This window comes from Dermochelys coriacea, chromosome 13 (assembly GCF_009764565.3).
Source record: "Dermochelys coriacea isolate rDerCor1 chromosome 13, rDerCor1.pri.v4, whole genome shotgun sequence".
In the NCBI taxonomy this organism is placed as follows: domain Eukaryota; kingdom Metazoa; phylum Chordata; order Testudines; family Dermochelyidae; genus Dermochelys; species Dermochelys coriacea.
The window spans coordinates 2,507,351-2,527,176 of record NC_050080.1 but is presented as its reverse complement, the minus strand read 5'-3'; the positions used below and the strand labels follow the sequence as shown (position 1 = coordinate 2,527,176).

Sequence of the window (19,826 nt, the reverse complement as noted above, 5' to 3'; positions counted from 1 at the left end):
AAACTATCATGGTGTGAACTGAAGCTGACTTACCTATTTTGGTGCCAGTCTGTGTAAATGCATTAGTTTAGCATAAAACCCATCAAAAGGGTTTGACTTTAGCAAAGTTACTTGAGTCACATTTGGTCTGAAATATGCATCCCCACACAGACTTGGCCAAGGCCTAACTGACTAGGGCAGGTCTGGGCATAGCTCAGTCCTTCGGGCTTGATCCTGCAGGCACTTGCTTGGTCCCATTTGAAGGGAATGGTCCTCCTGAGCTGAGTAAGCCTTACTTATCAGAGGAAGGCTGTGCAAAATCATCTGCCAACAACCCCAAAACTGGCTTCCTTCTATCCCAGCTTTCTGAATTGAGCAGGGCTGACTTTTCCTTGCCCGGTGGCCCAACTAGCCAGGCAGCAAGCTGCCTCTGCCCTCTCTGGCTAGAAGCCAGGCAACTGCAGCAGCCTGTTGGATACTTAGCCAAACCCATGCAGGCTTTCCTTGCACAATCCTCTCGAGACTTTGCACACTGCTGCAATTCCCTCCCCCCCGCCAAAATCCTAACCTTGAGGCAGAGTAAAGGCCCCTGGATCTGCTGGATCCCTAACCTAAACAGAAAGGGTGGCGCACAAGTGGAAAGGGAACAATGTAAACTGCCCCCCATAAACAATGCTCTCGTCATTCAATACAGTCCGACCTGAATCCTGGCTTATCTGTTAGTTAAATCTTGACTCCCAGCACAAGAATTAGGGGACCTGCTGCCTACTTAGAAGCCTGCAGCATGGCAGAGCATAGTCACTTGGGCTCTGCATTATTCGCTTTGAGAATGTGAGGGCATAGGGTGCCTGGCACTGAATACTAGCCCTGTCTCCTGGGAAGCTCTTTGCTGGGTTGGGCCCCCTATAGCCTAGGGGCAAGAGAAGCTTTCGTGGCTGTGCGGAGGGCTGGCTGCAAACCTTGCCTCTCCGATATTAGGCACTGGGGCATCAGCTAGTTGTGTTGTAACTGAAAAGGTCATTCTTTAAGTTCCACTGCTTCCATTTTTCCAGTGCAGCTGATCAGGGAAGAGGGCAAGCCAGGGCAACACATCTCCTAACCAGTTCCTTTTAAAGACCCTACTCAGCGTCACCACCTCCCAGGGCTGGGGATGTTTCCAGGCCCCTTCTGGCAGTTGAGCTTCATGCCAGGATCAGGAGTGACTGTGCAAATGAGTGTCTTCCTCAGCAGGCTTTAACTGCTTGCCTGCTGGAGGCTGAGGGGCCAAAGCTGCCCAGGCTGCCTGAGCTGTGTTATCATGCTTCATTCAGCCCTGGGTGCTATTTGTACACCTCATCCCACTCCCTAGGAGGTAGAGCAGTGCAATAAGACTCATGGTACATAGCCTGGGCCTCAGTTTCCCCCTAACTGACTGGTCCTAGATCACACTGGAACTAGATGGCTAAGCAGGGAATTGAATCCAGGTCTCTTGTTCTAGGCCAGGCCCTAACTACTAGACCATCCTCACTCTCTTCCTCTGAGAACAGCCCTAGGGAAGGTTGCAGTAGGGCACAGCAGACTTCTGAGGGGCATCACTTACCACCCAAACACCTCTAAAGGCTGTGCCCTATCCCATGTGGTCCAGCAGTTTCTAGGTCTTTGGCGATCACTGGAAGCCCAGAGCATTGTGGGAGTGCTGACGGGGTGCTTGCTACCCTTGAAATAGAAAGGCACGGTCCTCCTTCAATGCTTCTAATCTAGCAGCAGACCCTACCTATCTTGGATCTCCAGTCTAGCCTGGTACATGCCGCATATTGTGGGCTGGCTCTGGCGAGGGGATCACCAAAGAGTTGGTGGCAAGGATGTGGTCTAAGGAGGGAGGGGAGGCTGTTTGGGATAGGAGAGGTATTTAACTAATCATATAACAGCTTAGAGTAGTGCCAACCTGCACCACCTACTGCAGCTTCTACTGAATCCACCTCTTCCTGCCCTCAGTGTTGTGTGCTACTTAACAGCTGGTACATTCCACCCCAGAAGTAGCTGCCTTCTTAGTGATAGAAGAGGGAAGTTGAGTGCACTAGGTGAGAGGTGCTAGACGACCCTGAGTCATGAGTTGTTATTGACGTTGGCTCAGAAGCAGGCAGTGGGCAGCACAGTTATGTCTTGAGTGTCCAGTGCTTTTGTGAGGAGGAGAGGAGGGAGAAGCTGGGGAGTGTTAACAGGGATGACTCAAAGCTTATGAACTCCAAGCAGTAGGAGGCTGGAGACCTATCAGAGGAAGACCGCAGCAGGCAAAGGCCAATGTGTGGGAAAGCCAGAGGTAATCCCAGAGCTCTGATGCCCAGCCTCCACTGGGAACCTTGCCAGCATTGCAACAGCTTGAATTGCACCTTCCTAGTTGCCTAAGTGAGCAACAAGGCTTCTGTCCTGGGAGACTCTAGCCTCTTGCCTTCTGAGGTACCCAAAGAGCTGCCACCCCTCCACAGCCACTGTCCTAATTGCAACTGCTGCACCTTCCCATCCACTGTCTCCATGCACTGGTGGAACCTGCCCCGCAAGGCAGGTAAGTGAATGCTGCCCCCTCCATTTTACAGATAGGAAAACTGAGGCACAATGTGACTTGCCTGAGGTCTCACAGCGAGTGTATCAGAGCTGCCAATAGAGCCTGGGGCTCCCACTTGCAGTCCAGAGCTGCAGCCGCTAGACCCTGCTCCCCAACTGATGCACCCACCCATAGCTCTTCTTTGCTTTATATCCAAAGGGTAAAAAGTCCAGGCCTCTGTGCTCCCCTTTGTTTTAAGGAGTGGAAGAAGCAGGCGTGACTTAGCCCCTTTCTTTACCCTGCACTTGCTGCCCTAGCATTCCTGGGGCCAGTGGGTGAGCAGTCAGCATGTCTCCAGTTATTAATACTGCACAATAAACCCAATAACCCTCTAGGGGTTAGACGCAAAGACTGGACACAAACCTCTAATTAAACTGCAAATTGTCTAGCTCCACCCACCCAGTCGATGATCCGTTCTCTCCAGGTGTAGGGGGGTGTGTGTGTGTGGGGGGGGTGTTAGTCTCTGGATCTTTGTTGAAAGGGAGCTGGAGCGTTTTACAAAACGGGAAGGGGAATATGGGCAGAGGTGGGGCTGCCCCCCACAGGGCCACACCCGCAGTGGGGTTTATTCTCTCCTAGCTCCGAGATTTTAAGGCTCGCTAGGCTGGGACATGACATGCGTTGGGTTCCCAAGTGAAGCTGGTTTCACTCCCGGTTTGCTGGGAGCACTGGAGGGTTCTCTTGGCTCTTGCCACGGGCCTGCTCCTGCCTTCAGCTGGTGCCCCTGTAACTGGAGCGCTCCCCGGACCTGCCCTGGGCAGCCCCGCGCCTTGGCTCGGGCTGGAGCTGGGCTGTGAACGCTCTGCCAGGCTGCCGTGTAATCGGGCTGCCCTGGGCCGAGCGGGTCCTTAACAAGCTGGGCCGGGACTGGCAGTGGCGGCCGCAGAGCGCGCAGCGGAGGGGCTCTCCGGGGCTGGTGCGGGGCTCCCGATGGGCTCCCCGGGTGTCTCGGAAGCACCGCGCCGGCCGTGCATGGGACAGTTCGAGTCCAGGCGTGAGATCGAAGCCCCCCTTCCTGCGTGTACCCGTTTCATGCTCAACGGGGCGCGGGGGCGCTGAACTTTAGCTGTCCACGCCCCCCGACCCCTCTAGTGAAGGATCGTTTCCTGAGCGGGGTGGGTGGGTGCCCCCTCAGGCGGGGCGGGTGGCAGAGTCAGGGGGCGGCTCTGGCATCTGTTCTCTGTTTGTTTGAATTCCCGTCTGCCCCAAGCAGGGGGGGCCGGGAGAAGAATGGAGCGTCCTTTGAACGCGCTCCAGCAGTGACAGGTGGCCTGAAAGGCGACGCGTAACGGTCTCACCCTGGTGTAAAGGATACTTCTCTCCCCACACTAATCCGGCTCCGTCCCACTCAGTATAGAAGGGGCCGGCTCCGTCCCAGCATTGGCACAGCTCGGACGCTGCTCTGAGTGCTGGCTGCAACGGGGACCCAGGTAAGCGGGCCCTCTGCCCCCCAAGGGACACTGCTTTTGGGCAGCCCAGGTCCGGCTCAGCGGTGGCTAGGGGCTGCACTCTGCTGTGCCCGCCGCTCTCCGCTCCTCTCTGGCTGGCCAGGGAGTTCTCCGTGGCAACCCAGTGCCCAGCCCCGGGGGGAAGGAAGGGCTGGCGGGCTGCAGCCGCTGCCCCGGGGCTCGCCCTGCTCTCGGTGCTAAGCAGCCCTGGCTCCCTGGCTGGCGGGCGGGACGTGCTCTCCCAGCCAGAGGCTCCGTTCCGCGGGTGTCTGGATTCCTGGCCCGGGGGGCCAGGCACGGACAGTCCGCCCGGGGAGGGGTGTTGCCAGGGACGCCCCGGTGCATTTGGCCGTTGACATTCCTGCCCCTCTCTCCAGGGCATGGCGGGGGGGTGCTAGGACTCGCGCTCCTGATGGCCGCGGCAGAAGGAAGCGCCGAGCACTTGCTGCGGAGCATGGAAGCAGGTAACTGGTCCCGCGAGCTGGCCGGGGAGGGCGGCTGGTCCCCCCAGGACACCGGGGAATCCGAAGCCGGGAACCTGCCGCGACAGGTGCTGCCTGCACCGCGGAGTTTCCTTGGCAGGGTGCTGCGGGGGGGAGGGGGGTCTCGCTATGCTGCCTGGTGCGGCTCTGGCTGCTGCTTCCTCCACCCGGGGGCTCAGTCCTGCGAGTTAAGCCTCGGACACCAAAGGTTGCGCTGCCGCCTCCCCAGGGCGCACGGGAAACCGCCCCATCGGAGACCTCAGAGCAGCGGCTGCCCGGTACGGGAGGTTGGATTCCCCGCTGCAGGGAGCGCGGCCATGCCCCGCGTCTGGCCCTTGGGCTGTCCTGGGCCCCCCACCTGCGGGTCTGCACGCTCCTGCTGGGACCCCCCCGCAGCCTCGGAATTGCTGAGTCCCCACCTGGTGCCAGCGCGAGAGCGGCCAGGCTGCGGGGCTTGCGAGCAAAACCCCGGGTGAAGGGCGCTGGGGAGCAGAGTGTAGCCAAGGCAATGGCGTGAGCCCCCCACTGAGCTCCTGGGCCCCAAGTGGGGGAGGGCTCAGCCCACCTGCCCGGCAGCCTGAGGCTTCGGGGCAGCAGCGGGTCCCCACTCTCCAGGCAGCTCAGCTCCCTTCCTGCAGAGCAGCTTCCTCTTGTGCTGATCCGGCCAGGAGCCTGGGGGGAGCGGCTCTGGCCTTCAGCCTCTTGGGCTCTGTCTCCCAGTGAGCGCCAGGGGCCCCGCTCCCGGTGCGTGACGGGGGGCGCCCCTTCGCCCTGCCAAGGTGCCATCGACCCCTTGTTGCAGGCCAAAGGCAGCCGGAAGGGCAGGAGGCAGCCCTATGGGATGCCCTCTGGAGCCAGGGGGTCGGGAGTGAGAAGGGAGAGCAGGCCTGTCTGGCCGTCTAGCATGGGGTCTGAACCGAGGGACCTGCCTATGTAACAAAGGGTAGCTGAGACCTAGGATCTGTGTTTGTGGGTCTCTTCCCTGGGGGTGGATCAGCCCCCTCTGGGGAGCTATTGACTTTCTTCTCTTGTACAGAAGCCTCACCAAAGCCTGCAGAGATGCCCCAGGCTTTGGAGGGCCCCACAGGGCAGCCAGCTGCTGTCACGGCTCCTTCCGAGGGGGCGCCAGTGGGCCAGAACGCCAGGCCTTGCACCAGCGTGGGGGAGGGCACGGCCCCCGGAGGAGCAGAGAGCCACACTTGCCAGTCGGCCCCAGCAACCTTGCAGCCAATGGAGAGAGAAGGAGAAAAGGCAGAGCCTGGAGAGAAGGGCGTCCCCATGGCTGGGAAGGGGATGAAGGCCAGTGAGAAGAAAGCAGTGGCCAAGGAGGGGGCAGAAAGCCAGAGCCAGCCTACGATTTCCAAGCATGAGCCCCCAGCTCCCCAGCGGAGCCTGAGCTGCCCAGTCAGCAGCCAGAGGTAACATCTCACTTCTCTCTCTAGGAATCTGATCCCCCAGGCAGCTTGGGAGGCTGGCCCTGCTGGTTTGGTGGAGTGGGGAGCCCCTAGCTTGTCTCCTAATGCCAGGGTCCCCTCCCTTCATCCTTCCTCCCTGCTCTGCACCCCAGTCCTCCATGTGTGCCTGGTTTGCAGCGTTCGCACCAGGATGGGCTCCCTAGAGAACCACATGCCAAAGGGAAGTCACCGGGTGGGGCAGAGACTCCTCTCTGGGGAGGTGCAGCCTGTGCTCCCCGGTTGGATGCTCTTCTGAGATCCTAGCCTCCCTGGGACTGTCTCCTCTTGGGCCCCACCCTGCAACTGGAGTCAGCCTGTTCCTGGGCACAGAACATCCCTGACGGGACCCAGTCTCTGGGATCCCCTTCCGCTCACATGCTTGACCTTCTGAGGGGCTTCCCTCACCTCCCCCCCGGGCATGGGACCTTTCCGTGGCGGGGATGTTTCCTTACACGCAATGAGGTGCAGACCAGGGCGAGCAGCTCGGCTCCCTCTTCGGGGACGTTAATGGCGGGTTGGATCAGGTGTGCCAGGCCCACACTGCTACGTCTCCCTTTCAGACCAGGGGAGGAACCCCCAGCTGTGAAGATGGGAGCCGAAGGGAAGACCCCGCAGGGTAGAGCAACTCCTGCCAAAGGAGTCAGCGCTTTGCCAGCAGAACCCAGTCTAGCGGAGGTGCCTGGCCCTGCTTCGGATTCCCCCAGAGACCAGACTTGTCCAGAGAAACCCACCCTAAGTGAGGTGTCCAGCCCAGCTAGCAGCAGTGGGAACCTGAGCCCTGCAGAGCCCCCCAGCTTGGTGGGGCTACCCCACCCGGCTTCAGATGAGACCCCTGCAGAGCTCCCCAGCTCAGTGGTGCTACCCCACCTGGCTTCAGATGAGACCCCTGCAGAGCCCCCCAGCTCAGTGGTGCTACCCCACCCGGCTTCAGACAAGACCCCTGCAGAGCCCCCCAGCTCAGTGGTGCTACCCCACCCGGCTTCATACAAGACCCCTGCAGAGCCCCCCAGCTCAGTGGTGCTACCCCACCCGGCTTCAGACAAGACCCCTGCAGAGCCCAGCTCAGTGGAGCAGCCTCCTCCAGCTTTGGACAGCCCTGGAAATGTGGGGAAAACAGGCCCTGTAGCTGGGGAACAGCCACCTTCACCAGAGGAGGAGGAAGTGGAGCCCCCGCCCGGCCCCTACCTAACGCCAGACTTCGGGAAAGAGGACCCTTTCCAGATACTGGGTAAGGCTGTGCCGTCTCTTAGGCATGTAGGGTGGACGGACTCTGTCCAGCAGAACCGGGGTGCCGGTGTCTCTGATTCACCGCCCACCAATGGCGCTCCAGCTGCGGGTTCGCTTTAAAGAAAGGTGACCTGTCCCCGAGCCAGGCTGCTGCTGCTGCTGCGATGGGAGCCTTGCGCCCGCTCTGCGTCTGGCATGTTCTTGCAGCTCTCCTTTGACACATAGTGCGAGACCCAGAGAGAGCCTCTCCCTGTGATATCTAAGAGCTCCCTGGGACGTGTCACTCAGATCTTTGCACCATCAGCATTGCCTGCCTAGGACAGCGTGTCCTGGAGCTGGGCAGAGTGACAGTGCAGGCGGTGCAGGCATGTTCAGGGGGAGGGCAGGCTGGGGCCCGAGCTGTGCGCGGTGGGGAAGGCAGGGTTGGACCATGGGGATCGGAGGGCCGGGAGCGAAGGGCTAGCTCTCCAGAACTGAAGTGTGGGTGGCCCAGCATGGAAATGCCCTGGGGCTGGGCAGTGGGCCCAGGATCAGCAGAGCGGGAGGGACAGTGCAGGGTGGAAATGTGGGGTGTGCACAGGGCTGGGGGAATGCAGGCTGTGGCTTGAGGGGAGCTTGGCGGTCAGCGTGGAATCAGGGGTCTGTGACTGCAGATGCGGCTGTGAGGATCTTTCAGGGGCTGTCAAGGAGCCTGCTGGGGTCCAAAGGGGTCTAACAGGGTTATGGAACGAAACTGGAGCTGCTGATGGGCTCGTGATTTATTGTCAGGCTCCGGGGTGGTCTGCGGCATCCTTTGCTATTTATAAAGAGGGGGCCACATACTGTGACCCACAGCGAAGTGACAGGAGTGGGAGGCGAGGAGGGGCTGGCTGCAGGCTGTACCCGGCTTTGCCACTAGGTGCCGGCATCGCCCCAGGAGTGGCTGAAGCTCTGGTTCCACCAGCCGGGGGGGGAGGGGGGCTGCTTCCTGAGGGTCTCCCCAGCCCCATAGGCTCAGCTGAGAAAGATGGAAGCAGCTGGGTGGTCCCATGTATCTTGTCTCCGCAGACGATATTCCTCCACCGCCCGCTCCCTTCGCCCATCGCATTGTCTCCCTGAAATCCGGCACCGTGAACAGCATGTTCAACATCAACACCAAGGAGATGCTGGGCGGGTAAGAGCCAGCTGCCCAGGGAGATGTCATGGGGCTGGGAGATGGCCCGGGGTGCACAGGCAGGCCCTAGCCGTGTTTTCTGTTTTGTGAGAAACTCCGTGATTTTGAAAATTTTGTTCCATTTAGAAATAGGGAGGGGAAGCTCCCAAACGTCGACATTTCCTGCAAAATGAAGTTTCCCAAACTCTCCTTTGGACCCATTGAAATAGTTTGTTCTGACGTCATTTTTTGAACCTTAAAAAATGCTTGTAAAACAATGGGGTTGGGTTTTTTTCATTTCAAAAAGCCATATAAAGACCAAATCAAACCGCTGTGCTCAGAAAACAGCGATCTGGGACATTTAGACGCTTTCAAAATGTTTCCTTTGTCTTTTTTGAAAATAACCCAACTTTGTCCCCGTTGCCCTGTCTTTACAAACCTTCAGACCTCGTCTGGCGATTTCAATGAAACGTTTCCACCAGAGCTGCTCCTGGTGGTGGCCCTGGCTTGCCACCACTCCCCTTCTCCCTCTCTGCCCACTTTAAGCCCACCCCCCAGGGAAGGTGACATGCACAGGGCAAATGCACGTTACTCAGGGTGAAGGTCTGGGCCAAACACAAGGGTGATAAAGTCAGGGAAGCTCAGCAGTGAGTGCCAAACATGTTATGTGTGTGGTACCCCCCAGGGGCCCTCTAGTGGTGCAGGAGAACAGGGTGGCACTACCCCATTCGGCATGGGCTGGTGCAGTCACTCCCAGCCAGGCAGCATGTCTGCACCCTCCAGGCATGGTCCCAGGCCTGCCCTGTCCAGCAGCAGCATTGCTGGTTCCATTCAGGAGGGAGACTTGTGCTCAGGCTGCCTGGTAGCCCAGCTAGCAGAAGGCACTGATGGGGCAGATGTTCTGCATTTGGTACTTGGCATCTCACAGGGACAAAGTGCCCCTCGCTTGGCAGACTGGAGAGACCAGGTGTTCAGCTGAAGTTTCATCCCAGCTCAGTATAGTGGGTACAGTCCCGTCTCTGCTACCCCTCTAGTGCCTGTCCAGGACCCTGTATGCCCCTTTCATTCCTATAACAGAGGGAGAACCAGAGGTCACCAAATGAAATTAATAGGCAGCAGGTTTAAAACAAATAAAAGGAAGTATGTCTTCATACAACATACCATCAACCTATGGAACTCTTTGCCAGAGGATGTTGTGAAGGCCAAGACCATAACAGGGTTCACAAAAGAACTAGATAAGTTCATGGAGGATAGGGCCATCAATGGGTATTAGCCAGGGTGGGCAGGGATGGTGTCCCTAGCCTCTGTTTGCCAGAAGCAGGGAATGAGCAATGGGGATGGATCACTTGATGGTTACCTGTTCTGTTCATTCCCTCTGGGGCACCTGGCATTGGCCACTGTCGGAAGACAGGATACTGGGCTAGATGGACCTTTGGTCTGACCCAGTAGGGCCGTTCTTATGTTCCTATTAGCCCACTGTCTAGTGCCCTGCCCTGCCATGTGGGAGAGCTGGACTGGATCTGTAGAGTCCTGCCCTGTGTTAGCAAGGGCTGGGCATGCTGCAGAGTCCTCCTCCCTGGAACGGAAGTGCTGCTTCTTGGTCATCGGTGCCCTCTTGGAGGAAGGAAATCTATGGGTCAGCTCTGAGGGGAGGCTTGCCCAGGGCTTCTGGGCTAAAACCAAGCTTTTCAGCTTAGGAACACGCCTTCTCCAGGCTTGGAAACCCCAAGAATCCAGTGACCCCCTGGGACTGAGCTCATGTGAGTTCATGTGACTGGTCAGTTACCCTGAGAACTGGTAACTCACCCCCCTGCCCACTCCTTTCTATGGGGATGTCAGAAACGGGCATTATAACCACTTATGTCCCCGCTAAGTTTGGTCCCTCTGCAGCTAGCCTCTGAGCTTGCCCTCTTGCCTCTGGCTAGATCATGGCCCTGGGTGGGGGGGGATTGCAGCCTCTACTATCTGCTTTTCTTTGCCCTAGGGGGAAGTTTGGTGAAGTTCGCACGTGCACCGAGAGAGGGACAGGACTCAAACTCGCAGCCAAAATCATTAGGAAACAGGGCTCGAAGGACAAGGTGTGTCCTGTGTGTTCTCCTGAGTCTGCCTGTGCACGTGTCTCTGTGTGGCTGTCTGCGTAGCCATGCATTAGCCTGGACAGAGACAGGTGTACATTTGTGCACCTGGGGCTGCGTCACTGGGTGTGTACGTCCGTCAGTCCGCATGCACATGAACCAGCATGTGACGGTGTGCGCCTGCGGCTGTGTGTGTTGGCCAACCACCGGAGGGGGGTGCCACCTGACCTGTGCTTGAGCCGGTGACTTGGCGTGTTGACTCTGTGGGCGGTGGCTGCCAACTCCCCTGGCCCTGCCTGCGCTCCATGCGTTGACCCGCTGTATGTCCCACAGGAGATGGCCTTGGTTGAAATCGAGGTGATGAACCAGCTGAACCATAGGAACCTGATCCAACTCTACGACGCCATCGAGACGCCACGGGAAATCGTCCTCTTCATGGAGTTGTGAGTAGCACCCATCGGCGTCGCGTTGTGGGGCTGCGGCTGGCCGGCATCCTGGGCAGCTTGACACGGGAGCTTCCTGACGGTGCCGTGCTTGTTCGCCGAGGGTGGGGAACCTCCTTCCTCCTGGGCAGATTTGCTCAGCCACTGTCCCCTGGCGCGAGTTACGGTGCAGTGACAGGTCCCAGCAAGGGCTCTTGCACCCCCCGTCCCCTGTGTTCTGGCTAGGGGATTCACTGCCCAGGTAGTGCTTGTCTCTGCTTACATCCCAGTTCCTGGTACCCTGCCTGGAAGAGACGGTCTGTAGCCCATACCCCTGAAATCAAGGCAATCTCACTAACCTCCCTATCACTCTGCCAGGATCTTGGCTAGGATAGTCTCTCCACTAACCTGCCTGGAACTAGGATGGGGAGCTGCCTGCCCCCGCCTCCAGCTTCCCTCTGACTGTTCCCTGTTTGGGGTCTCCCTGCAGAATTCCCCTTCTCTCGCCCACCTGTACCCAGAACGAGTGGCCTCCTGCGCTACCCAGTTCCTCTGCCACGCAACCTTGGCCAGGGGTCTCCTCAGTAACCCACCCTCTGCCCCCCATGCCTCAGGAGAGGGGCACCCTCTGTAACCAGCACCCCGCTCTGTCTGTGCTCAGGCCAGGGGGAGATCCTGGACTCGCGTAGGGGAGCGTCTCTACGCAGGGCAGGGCGGCTCGGCTGTAACTTGCCCGGGCCACGGTGGCTAGGGTCTGCTTGGCGCAGTCTGGTGACGCTGTGGCTGGTCTGTGTGCAGCGTGGAGGGCGGGGAGCTCTTTGAGCGCATCATCGACGAGGATTACCACCTGACGGAAGTGGACTGCATGGTGTTCGTGAGGCAGATCTGCGACGGGATCACCTTCATGCATCAGATGCATGTCCTGCACTTGGACCTCAAGGTGCCGTGTGCGGAGGGAGAAAGGGGGTACAGCAAAGCTACGCTCCTGGGCTGGGGGGCTAGAGGGGAAACCTTTGTAGGGTTCTGAAGCTGGGCTGAAGGGCTCCTCTCGGTGAGAAGAGAGCCCCTGGCTGTGGGGCCTGGGTGCGAGGAGGGCGCACGCTGCCTGGGGGGAGCTCAGTACATGAGAGGGTGACAAGCCCAGCCTGGATCGTCTCTGGGGAGAGGACGAGGCCTCCAGAAGCAGAAACTTCCAACTCTTGCGCACAGGGAGTCTCGCTGTTAAGTGGTGGTGGCAGCACTGGGCTTTCCTTCGCTTGCCCACGATACCGTCACCCTGGGCTTTGTCCCGCAGGCCGGCGAGGCTGGAGTCTTGGCTTTGCAGACCAGCCTGGGCCAGGTCATTGTGGATTGTATGCAGGTAGAGCCTTGGGCTCCGTTCAGACCCGGGGTCCGTTCCAGGTTCCAAGCTATTGGAAGGGCAGATCTCAGCATGTGAACCGGGAGCAGGGCTCTAGGGGCCTGGGGAACACTGGGGGGATCTGTGTGCACATTGCTGCGGCTGATCTGGGTGGGTCTAGGAGCAGGGTTAGCAAGGGTGACCGTCTCTCGTTCAGTGCCTACAAACCGCAATCCGTGCGTCCGCCGACATACTCTGATGTCAGGGGGCTGGCAGGGGCTGCCCAAGGAACAGTTTGGGAGAGGCGATTCTCTCTGACTTGCTCCAGTCACAGCATGGCCCGGGAGACACTGGCAGTCAGAACTAGTGACGCGATGGCCTTGGTGGGACTGAGTGTTTGGGAAGGTCGTGGATTTTAACTCCTCTGGGGTTCTAAGCCTCTACGTCACTCCAGTGCCTAGTAGGAGCTTGGGGCAAGGATGTTAAAGGTGCAATGGCCTCCACTGAGGTGCAAGGACTGGCCCTGTATATGTTCTGGGAACCAGGCAGACTACATCCCTGACCCTTCTAGGGACAGAGGGGGAAAACTGTCCAAGCCTCCAGCCGGCCTTTCTCCGTCAAGTGTCTCAAACTCCTCAGCGGGTGGCCTGTAACCGCACCCTGGGCTGGGGTAGGCAGGCGCGTAGCCACGAGTTGGGTTCTAATCTCAGGAACTTCATCCCTGCAGCCTGAGAACATCCTGTGTGTCACCTCCACAGGGCACATGGTGAAGATCATCGACTTTGGGCTGGCACGAAGGTAACTCCCCTCCCTCCGGGACTGGGCTCGCTCCTTCTCGCTTCCTGATTTTCTCCCTGCCCGACATCCTCTGTTCTCCCTTCCCATGTCCCCTGGAGATGGGCAAAGGCCACGCTCAGGGACCAGCTGCACTGGCCTTACGCCTGACCCTCCTGCGGGCCTTAGGGAAGGTCAGGAAGGAATCCCAGCAGGGTGGGGTGGAATCTGCAGTCTGGACTTGGCAGCAGCTCTGCCGAGTCAGCCGTGCCCCACAGGGGATAATGGTTTGGGGCCGTTATAATAACCAGCTTGGTTCTGGCTCAGGCTGGGGCCAAGCCAGGATGTTTCTTTCCTGGGTTGGAGCAGCATAGAGCCAGGGTGACGTGTGGGCGGACGTGGTGAATGTGAACGGGCGGGGGTGCTGGCACCGGGACCAGTGCCAGGTGCTCTCACTGACCTGGCTCTTCCTGCCCATAGATACAACCCCCGGGAGAAGCTGAAAGTGAACTTTGGGACCCCCGAGTTCCTGTCCCCGGAGGTGGTGAACTATGACCAAGTCTCCTATTCGACAGACATGTGGAGTCTGGGCGTGATCACCTACATGTTGTAAGCGTGGTGGGCACAGGTTGGGTGGCATTAAGGCTGGGGTAGTGTGAGAACCATTCTGAGCTTTAACTGTAGATGTGGGCCAGGCTGGCGGCAGAGCTGTGTGGGAGAGGAGTATGAGGCAGCTGTCGAGCCAAGGGCTGGCAAGAGAACTCCTGGGTTCCATTCCCAGCTCTGCCACTGAGTCGGTAGGTGACCTTGGGCCAGTCTCTGAACCTCCGTGCCTCAGTTTCTCCATCTGTAAAATAAGGCAGGCCCTACCTCCTTGAGTGCCTGAGGCAATGTGGCTAGAGGGCACCAGCTTTCAGGGCTGACCCTGCCCTTTGGCACCGCTCCCCAGCACTGACTGCCCTTTCTCAAAGGGAGTGGAAAGCCGTCCAGCGGCTGCTCGGAGCTGGGTGGCTGGAACATCTGGGAGGGGCAGGCTGTGCGCGTGGACAGGAAATGGCTCACCTCTCCAGCTGAGACAGGATGGGAACGCAGCAAGATGCCAGCTGGGAACACACTGGTTCCTTTCTAAGAGCACTGACCGCTGGCTTCCCTGCCTCTCTCCTCATGATCCCAGGCAGAGGGAGGGAGGGAGCGAGTGGCTTTGTGCAGAAGGAATTGGGAACCCGCTGAGGAAACAGGGCCTGCGTCTTGTCCCTTCCTGAGGCGGTCCGAGCACAGCTTGAGACCTGTGATGGCTCCCTCCCTCCTCTCTTCCCAGGCTAAGTGGCCTCTCCCCTTTCCTGGGAGACGACGATGCGGAAACCCTGAACAATGTCCTGGCAGCCAAGTGGTACTTCGACGAGGAAGCCTTTGAGGGCATCTCGGATGAAGCCAAGGACTTTGTCTCGAATCTGATTATCAAGCAGAAGAGGTTTGAGTCGAGCCGAGGGTGGCCCAGAGCGATTGGGTCCGGCCAGCGCAGCTGGCACCAGGCGCACAGGCCTGAGGCCAACCTACGGCAGCAAGCCCCCTGCTGTGCAGTCCATCACCTCCCACCCGGGCCAAGCGCCCCGCTCCTTGCCAGTGGGAGCACTCCCGGGGCCTGGCCTAGGGCAACGGCTGGATGCTGCTGTCTGAGCCTTGCCAAGCTCGCTGGGGGTGCAGAGACAAACAGCCCCAAGAGGACAACACGGATCCCTGCCCCCATGTTGATTGATGACCCGGCCAGCCTCCTCTTGCCCGTTCCCCTGGCTGCACCCCGTGGTCACAGCAGGGGCCATGCAGCATTGACTGCTCAGCCGGATCCTGGCCCTGGGGAAGGCTTCTCATAAGCAGGGCTCTTGGAAAGAGGGAGGGGACTGGAGGCCTTTCCAAGCAGGGAAGGGAGGAGAGATCAGGCTCTGGTGCCTGGCCCCTGCCTCCACGGGGGATCTCCGGGTCAGAGGAGACTGACCCTGCCCCGAGGAGGCAGCCAAGGCGCTAGGCTCACATGGGCAGCAGCAGCCTCAGGCCCTGTGCAGGAATGTGACTGCACCCTCGTTCCCCCCAGTGTGTTCTTGGGGTAAATTAACACAGGCCTGGGCCCAGCTACAAAGGGCAGGTGGCAGCACCCATGGGTTTCGGATGTGGAGTGGAAAGCAGGAGCAATGCGGGGGGGGCTCCTTGGGACGATTGAACCCCACTAGGAGACAGGTGTCACCTACATTCCTCTCCCCCGCAGCGGCCGGATGAGTGCGGCCAGGTGCCTTCAGCACCCCTGGCTGAACGACCTGGCTGAGAAGGCCAAGCGCTGCAACCGGCGCCTGAAATCCCAGGTCCTGCTCCGGAAGTACGTCATGCGGCGGCGCTGGAAGGTATGAAGGAGGCTCCCCCTTGATCGCTGTGTGCAATGGGGACAGTCTGTGTGGGGGGTGAGCTCCCTGTGCTGGGAGCAGGGGGTCACCGAGCAGGGCCAGCCCATGGGGTGGGTAGAAGAGCGGGCTGGGGCACTGGCTCCCTGAAGGGAATGTGGGACAGGAGCACCCAGAGCGAGCACTCTGCCCCCACTCGAGTGCACAGAAGAGGAAGCAGAGAGCCATGGTAGGACTCCTGGGGGAGAGGAGGATGGGGCAGGGTGGTTTCTCTGTGCCCTACCTCTGTCAACAGTATGGGGCAAGGAGGGAGAGGAGGGAGAGCTTGAGGGCGTTTGCGTTTCCTACGGCCTGGGGGAGCCACTGCCCCGACTCTCACTGCCCCCGATCCCTGATTTCATGGATTTGTCCCTCAGGGTGACCCCCCATCCCTGATATTAAAACGATGCTGGGGACCATTTTAAACATGACATTGAAGTGTGTGGTAATTGCGTGGCGTACTCGAAATGGTCTCTGCAGTGAGGAATCATGCTGTGCTAAGGGATGTGGAGTTTTCTGAAACATCTCTTATTCCTCATGTAGTTCTTCCCTTTCTTCCGTCCCCCAGGTCCTGTGGAAGGGGCACCCTGTGCGTGCACCTCACATCAGGGATTGCTCCTTACGTACGGGATCCTCTAGGATCTCTGCCCCTGATTCCGTGCCTGCCCCAGGGCTTGGCCACAGGGAGGAATCGATGTCACGATAGAGCGACTGTGATGGGGGGAGCCACTCCCTTTGCTTGCAGCCTCACCCCTAGCCTGGATCTGTGCTGTTGGTTTCCTCTCGGTGGGGGTTGGGCTTCGCTGCCAGCAGCCCCCACCAGTCTCCTCTCTCCAGGGTGCTCTGTACTTTGCTTCTGTCTCTGATTCAATCCTGGCTGAGTGGGTGCCGGGAAGCCATGCAGGGGCACAAGGATGTCTGTGGGTGTCCAGCTTATTTGGGCTAAGAAATTTCTGAAAACCTTCCAGGCTTCTGAGCATGGGTGGCAGGCAGCTGGAAGAGTCACTGCTCAAAGACTGGCAGATGGTCAAGAGAAGCATCTCTGTGGCCTGGTGGAAAGAGATCAATAGATCCCCAGTGGCCCATAAGGGGATCCCCAGTGATCCTCTGGCTTTGAGAATCATTGCTGTCTACCACTTCCTAGCGCACTTGCGATGTCCTGTGCTGGGAGAGTTAGGGACTGGAGTATCTGAAGTCCCCACCGCCAGGGGTCCTACACCATCCCCAAAAAAGGCCTCTTTAACAACTGCTGTCCAACCTTCAAATGGGGAATAACTTCTTTCTTGTTTCCCTAACAGAAAAACTTTATTGGTGTGTGTGCTGCCAACCGATTCAAGAAGATCAGCAGCTCAGGATCCCTGACGGCGCTGGGTGTCTGAGTGTGGGGCTGAGCTGGGTGGGATTTGAGCAAAGTGTGAGTCAAGGACAAAGGGCAATCCCCTGAAATCTGAGCTGTGCACTGAAGGCCTGCTCCCTGGGGCCTGCACAGGAAAGTGGCATGTAGTCCCTGCTTTTGGAGGCAGGAGCATCTCCACTTGGGTTCGGAATCAATCCGCTTCCCAAACACAAGGAGTTCACTGCTGGGGCAATGAATTGAGATATCCCAGTCCTGTACAGATGTGAAATTCCTGCTCCCACTGCGGTGAGATTACTACTGGATCCCATCCTGCTGAGAGTCCTGCTCTAAATTCTGTCTCTGCCATGAGATTCCTGCTCTAGATCCTATCCCGCACTGTCACTGCTCTAGGGTCCAGGCCACCGGGATAATGCAGCTCTGGATCCTGAACTGCTGTGAGCTGACTCCTCTCGGTCCTGTGCCCTGTGTGAGGCTCCTGCCCCGGATCCCAAGCTGCTGCAAAGCTGCCTTTGTGGATCTCCTTCCGGTTCAATACCACCACCCTGGAATTCTCGTTCTCTGTGATGAGGTGCCTGGATCCTGTACCACTAGGACATACTACTCCTTTGATCCCCTTTGAGATTACTGGTCTGGAGCTCACACAAGTGTGGTGTTGCCATCTTAGCACCCTGTATCCCTGCTACAGATTCTGTACTGCTGTGACAGCTACCACTCTGCATCCCATAGGCTCCTGCTCCTAACCAACTGTGCAATTACCAGTCCCGGTCTCTTCTGCATCCCCTAGTACATCTGGATTGTTACTCTGAGTCCCACCCTCCCTGTGCTGCGATTAGCCTGGATCCTTTGCTGTCGTGAGACGACTGCGCTGAACTCGCTGAGCTATGGAATTGCCAACTGGAATCCCAGTGCACAGTGCGACCAGAGGTGCAGAGAGCACCTTCCAAATCCTAGACTGCAGCATCCTTAGACTCCACATTGCAATTCCCCGTGTTCTGCTGTTTGTGTTCAACTTCCATTCTGTGACTTGCAATGGGACACGCAGACCAGCCTACTGAGGGGGCAAGGTCCGTGCACCACACACCAGTCTCTACCTGAGAACCAAGATTCCTGCTCTCTGCCTCTGAGTGCAATAGGAGACACACCATGGCTATGTCACAGGACTGCTGGTCACAGCCTCAGAATGCAATGAAATCTGTGTACTGCTGTCTGGATCTGTGCTCCCAGCTCCTGAGTGCAGGAGGAGTAATGTAACTGTGTGCTAGTGTCAGGATTTGCACTCCAAGCCCTCTGAGTGCAGAGTGTACTCCCCGGCCTGCTGGTAGGATGCCTACTGCCAGCCTCTGGATCTGCTCACCGCTGGACTAGCATGCGAGACTGCTGCTTGAGCAGAAACCCTCCTCTTCCCATGATCGGGGTCCTAGAAGCCGGCGTGCAGGGCTGAGTTCCTGTCAGTGCCGGGAGGCTCCACGCACAGGAAAGGAGGAAGTGCAGAGCACAGATTCCAGGCGCGTTCCCCAGATGGAGGCCAGGGAAGAAAGAAGGAGGCTTTGTGCTAGTTCCTAACCTCCCTGCCCTTCTGAGCTGCTAGCGGGGGGGAGAACACAACCTTCCCTTCACACGTCCCCCAGAAGATAAAGGCAAGAGAGCATCCTAATGCAGACCAGCTGGGCTCGCCGCTCCCCCTCGCACATATGAAAGGACTGCTTCAGCATTGACCACCAACGCACAGGAACTACCCTTTGCTCGCTGGGCCCAGGGACCCCCGATGGGAGGAGAGTGTGGGAGCTCCCTCAGGTTCTGGAGTTTCCTTTGTGTTCCATTTTGAGCCTGAACCATTGTGCTCAACAGCGGGCAGGGCTTGGTCCGAGGGAAACCCCCTGCAGACCTGCCATCAATGTCTGAGCTGCCCGGGGGGATCTAGGCCCCTCTAGGGTGGGGTGTAATGATGAGAGTTGCCTCCCTTGGTGATGCGGGAGCTCCTGTGTGGCCCAGTGTACTGACGTAGTAGCTAGGGGAGGGGTGGGAGGATCCTCCATGGAGTCTGAGGGCTCGTGCCTCTCTTGGGAGGGGGTTTGCAGAACGAGTCTGAGGCCACGCCCCTCTCTGCCCAACTGAACCCCGGGCTTGGTGTCGTCCACGGGCGATTCGTTATGAAAAAGCAGGGTGCTAGCTAACGGGCAGCATGTATCTGTTAGGCACAGAAACAACCAGACAGCACTTGACCCAGCCCAAAAGTGCCTCACACAGAGCATGTGCACTGAGCCACACCCTCAGTTGGGGTACATTGGTGGGACTCCATTGACCTCAGAGGATCTGCACCAGTTTACCCCAGCTGAGGTCTGTATCTTTTCGCTAAAACTCTTCTCCCTCTGCCCCATTTTCACCCTGGGTCCACTGGATTTCCTCTGCCCAGCAGAGCACAAAGCCCGATGTTGCACTCTGGCCCCTGTGTGTGTACCCTCCCTAGCAGCAGTCCCCCATAGTGCGGAAAGATGTACGTTCTCTTGAGAGACGCCAGAGCTCTCGGCTTAATGTAAATACATGTACAGGTCCGACGCCAAGCGCTCGTAGTGGATTGTGTTGTACGAGGTGGGAGGGGCTGGCTTTGAGCCCCAGGCTGCCTCATGCTAAGGTCTTCATGTCCCAGTCAGGAGCAGGCCCTGAGATCAACGAGTGGGTTAAATCTTTTCACCTCCCTCAGCATTTCCTCCCTGCCCATGTGAAATGAGCAAGTGATGCTGGGCCTTTATGGAACCCTTCTGCATTAGCTGGGCCTCCCCCAGCTTCTCTGGAGTGACCTGACCTATCTCCCCAGCTTTCCACTCGCTCGCTGCCTTAGACTGAAAACGGCTTCCTGGCTACCAGCCAGCTGCGGTACCAGCCTGGGGCCTGAACCTTTGAGTTCCTCTTCCCTGCAGATGCTAGGAGAGCTGAGGATTGATCCCCAGCTCTCTGTAGATGCTCAGGATTCAGTGTCTCAGGTCCCTGGCTCCTGTCCACAGGGTGCCCTGGGCCTTCGTGCTGGGTGGGTGAGAAGCTAGGTGTTGAAGTGACTCTTGCATTTATTCTTAGGCCCTAGCCCTTAGAGCAGGATCCTTCCACTGCAGCTTTGTGTCCCCCTTCTCAG

The 19,826-nt window shown here is 58.4% G+C and overlaps 1 protein-coding gene across 3 annotated transcripts; it reads left to right on the top strand.

Moving 5' to 3' along the window:
• Nucleotides 1-2,176: 2,176 nt before the first annotated feature.
• Nucleotides 2,177-19,260, top strand: MYLK2 (myosin light chain kinase 2). 3 transcript variants are annotated; one of them, XM_043495815.1, is made up of 14 exons: nucleotides 2,177-2,521; nucleotides 3,771-3,985; nucleotides 4,382-4,472; nucleotides 5,527-5,908; nucleotides 6,505-7,172; nucleotides 8,219-8,324; nucleotides 10,288-10,381; nucleotides 10,712-10,821; nucleotides 11,599-11,740; nucleotides 12,867-12,937; nucleotides 13,394-13,522; nucleotides 14,232-14,384; nucleotides 15,174-15,306; nucleotides 16,641-19,260. In XM_043495815.1, exons 3-14 carry the CDS (start codon nucleotides 4,421-4,423, stop codon nucleotides 16,719-16,721), a joined length of 2,121 nt encoding a protein of 706 aa, XP_043351750.1. In that variant the 5' UTR covers nucleotides 2,177-2,521; nucleotides 3,771-3,985; nucleotides 4,382-4,420; the 3' UTR covers nucleotides 16,722-19,260. The 3 variants fall into 3 exon arrangements, with proteins under 3 accessions (XP_043351750.1, XP_038226460.1, XP_043351751.1); XM_038370532.2 differs by lacking the exon at nucleotides 2,177-2,521 and having other exon boundaries at nucleotides 3,710-3,990; nucleotides 4,386-4,472; XM_043495816.1 differs by lacking the exons at nucleotides 2,177-2,521; nucleotides 3,771-3,985; nucleotides 4,382-4,472 and adding an exon at nucleotides 5,027-5,234.
• Nucleotides 19,261-19,826: the final 566 nt, after the last annotated feature.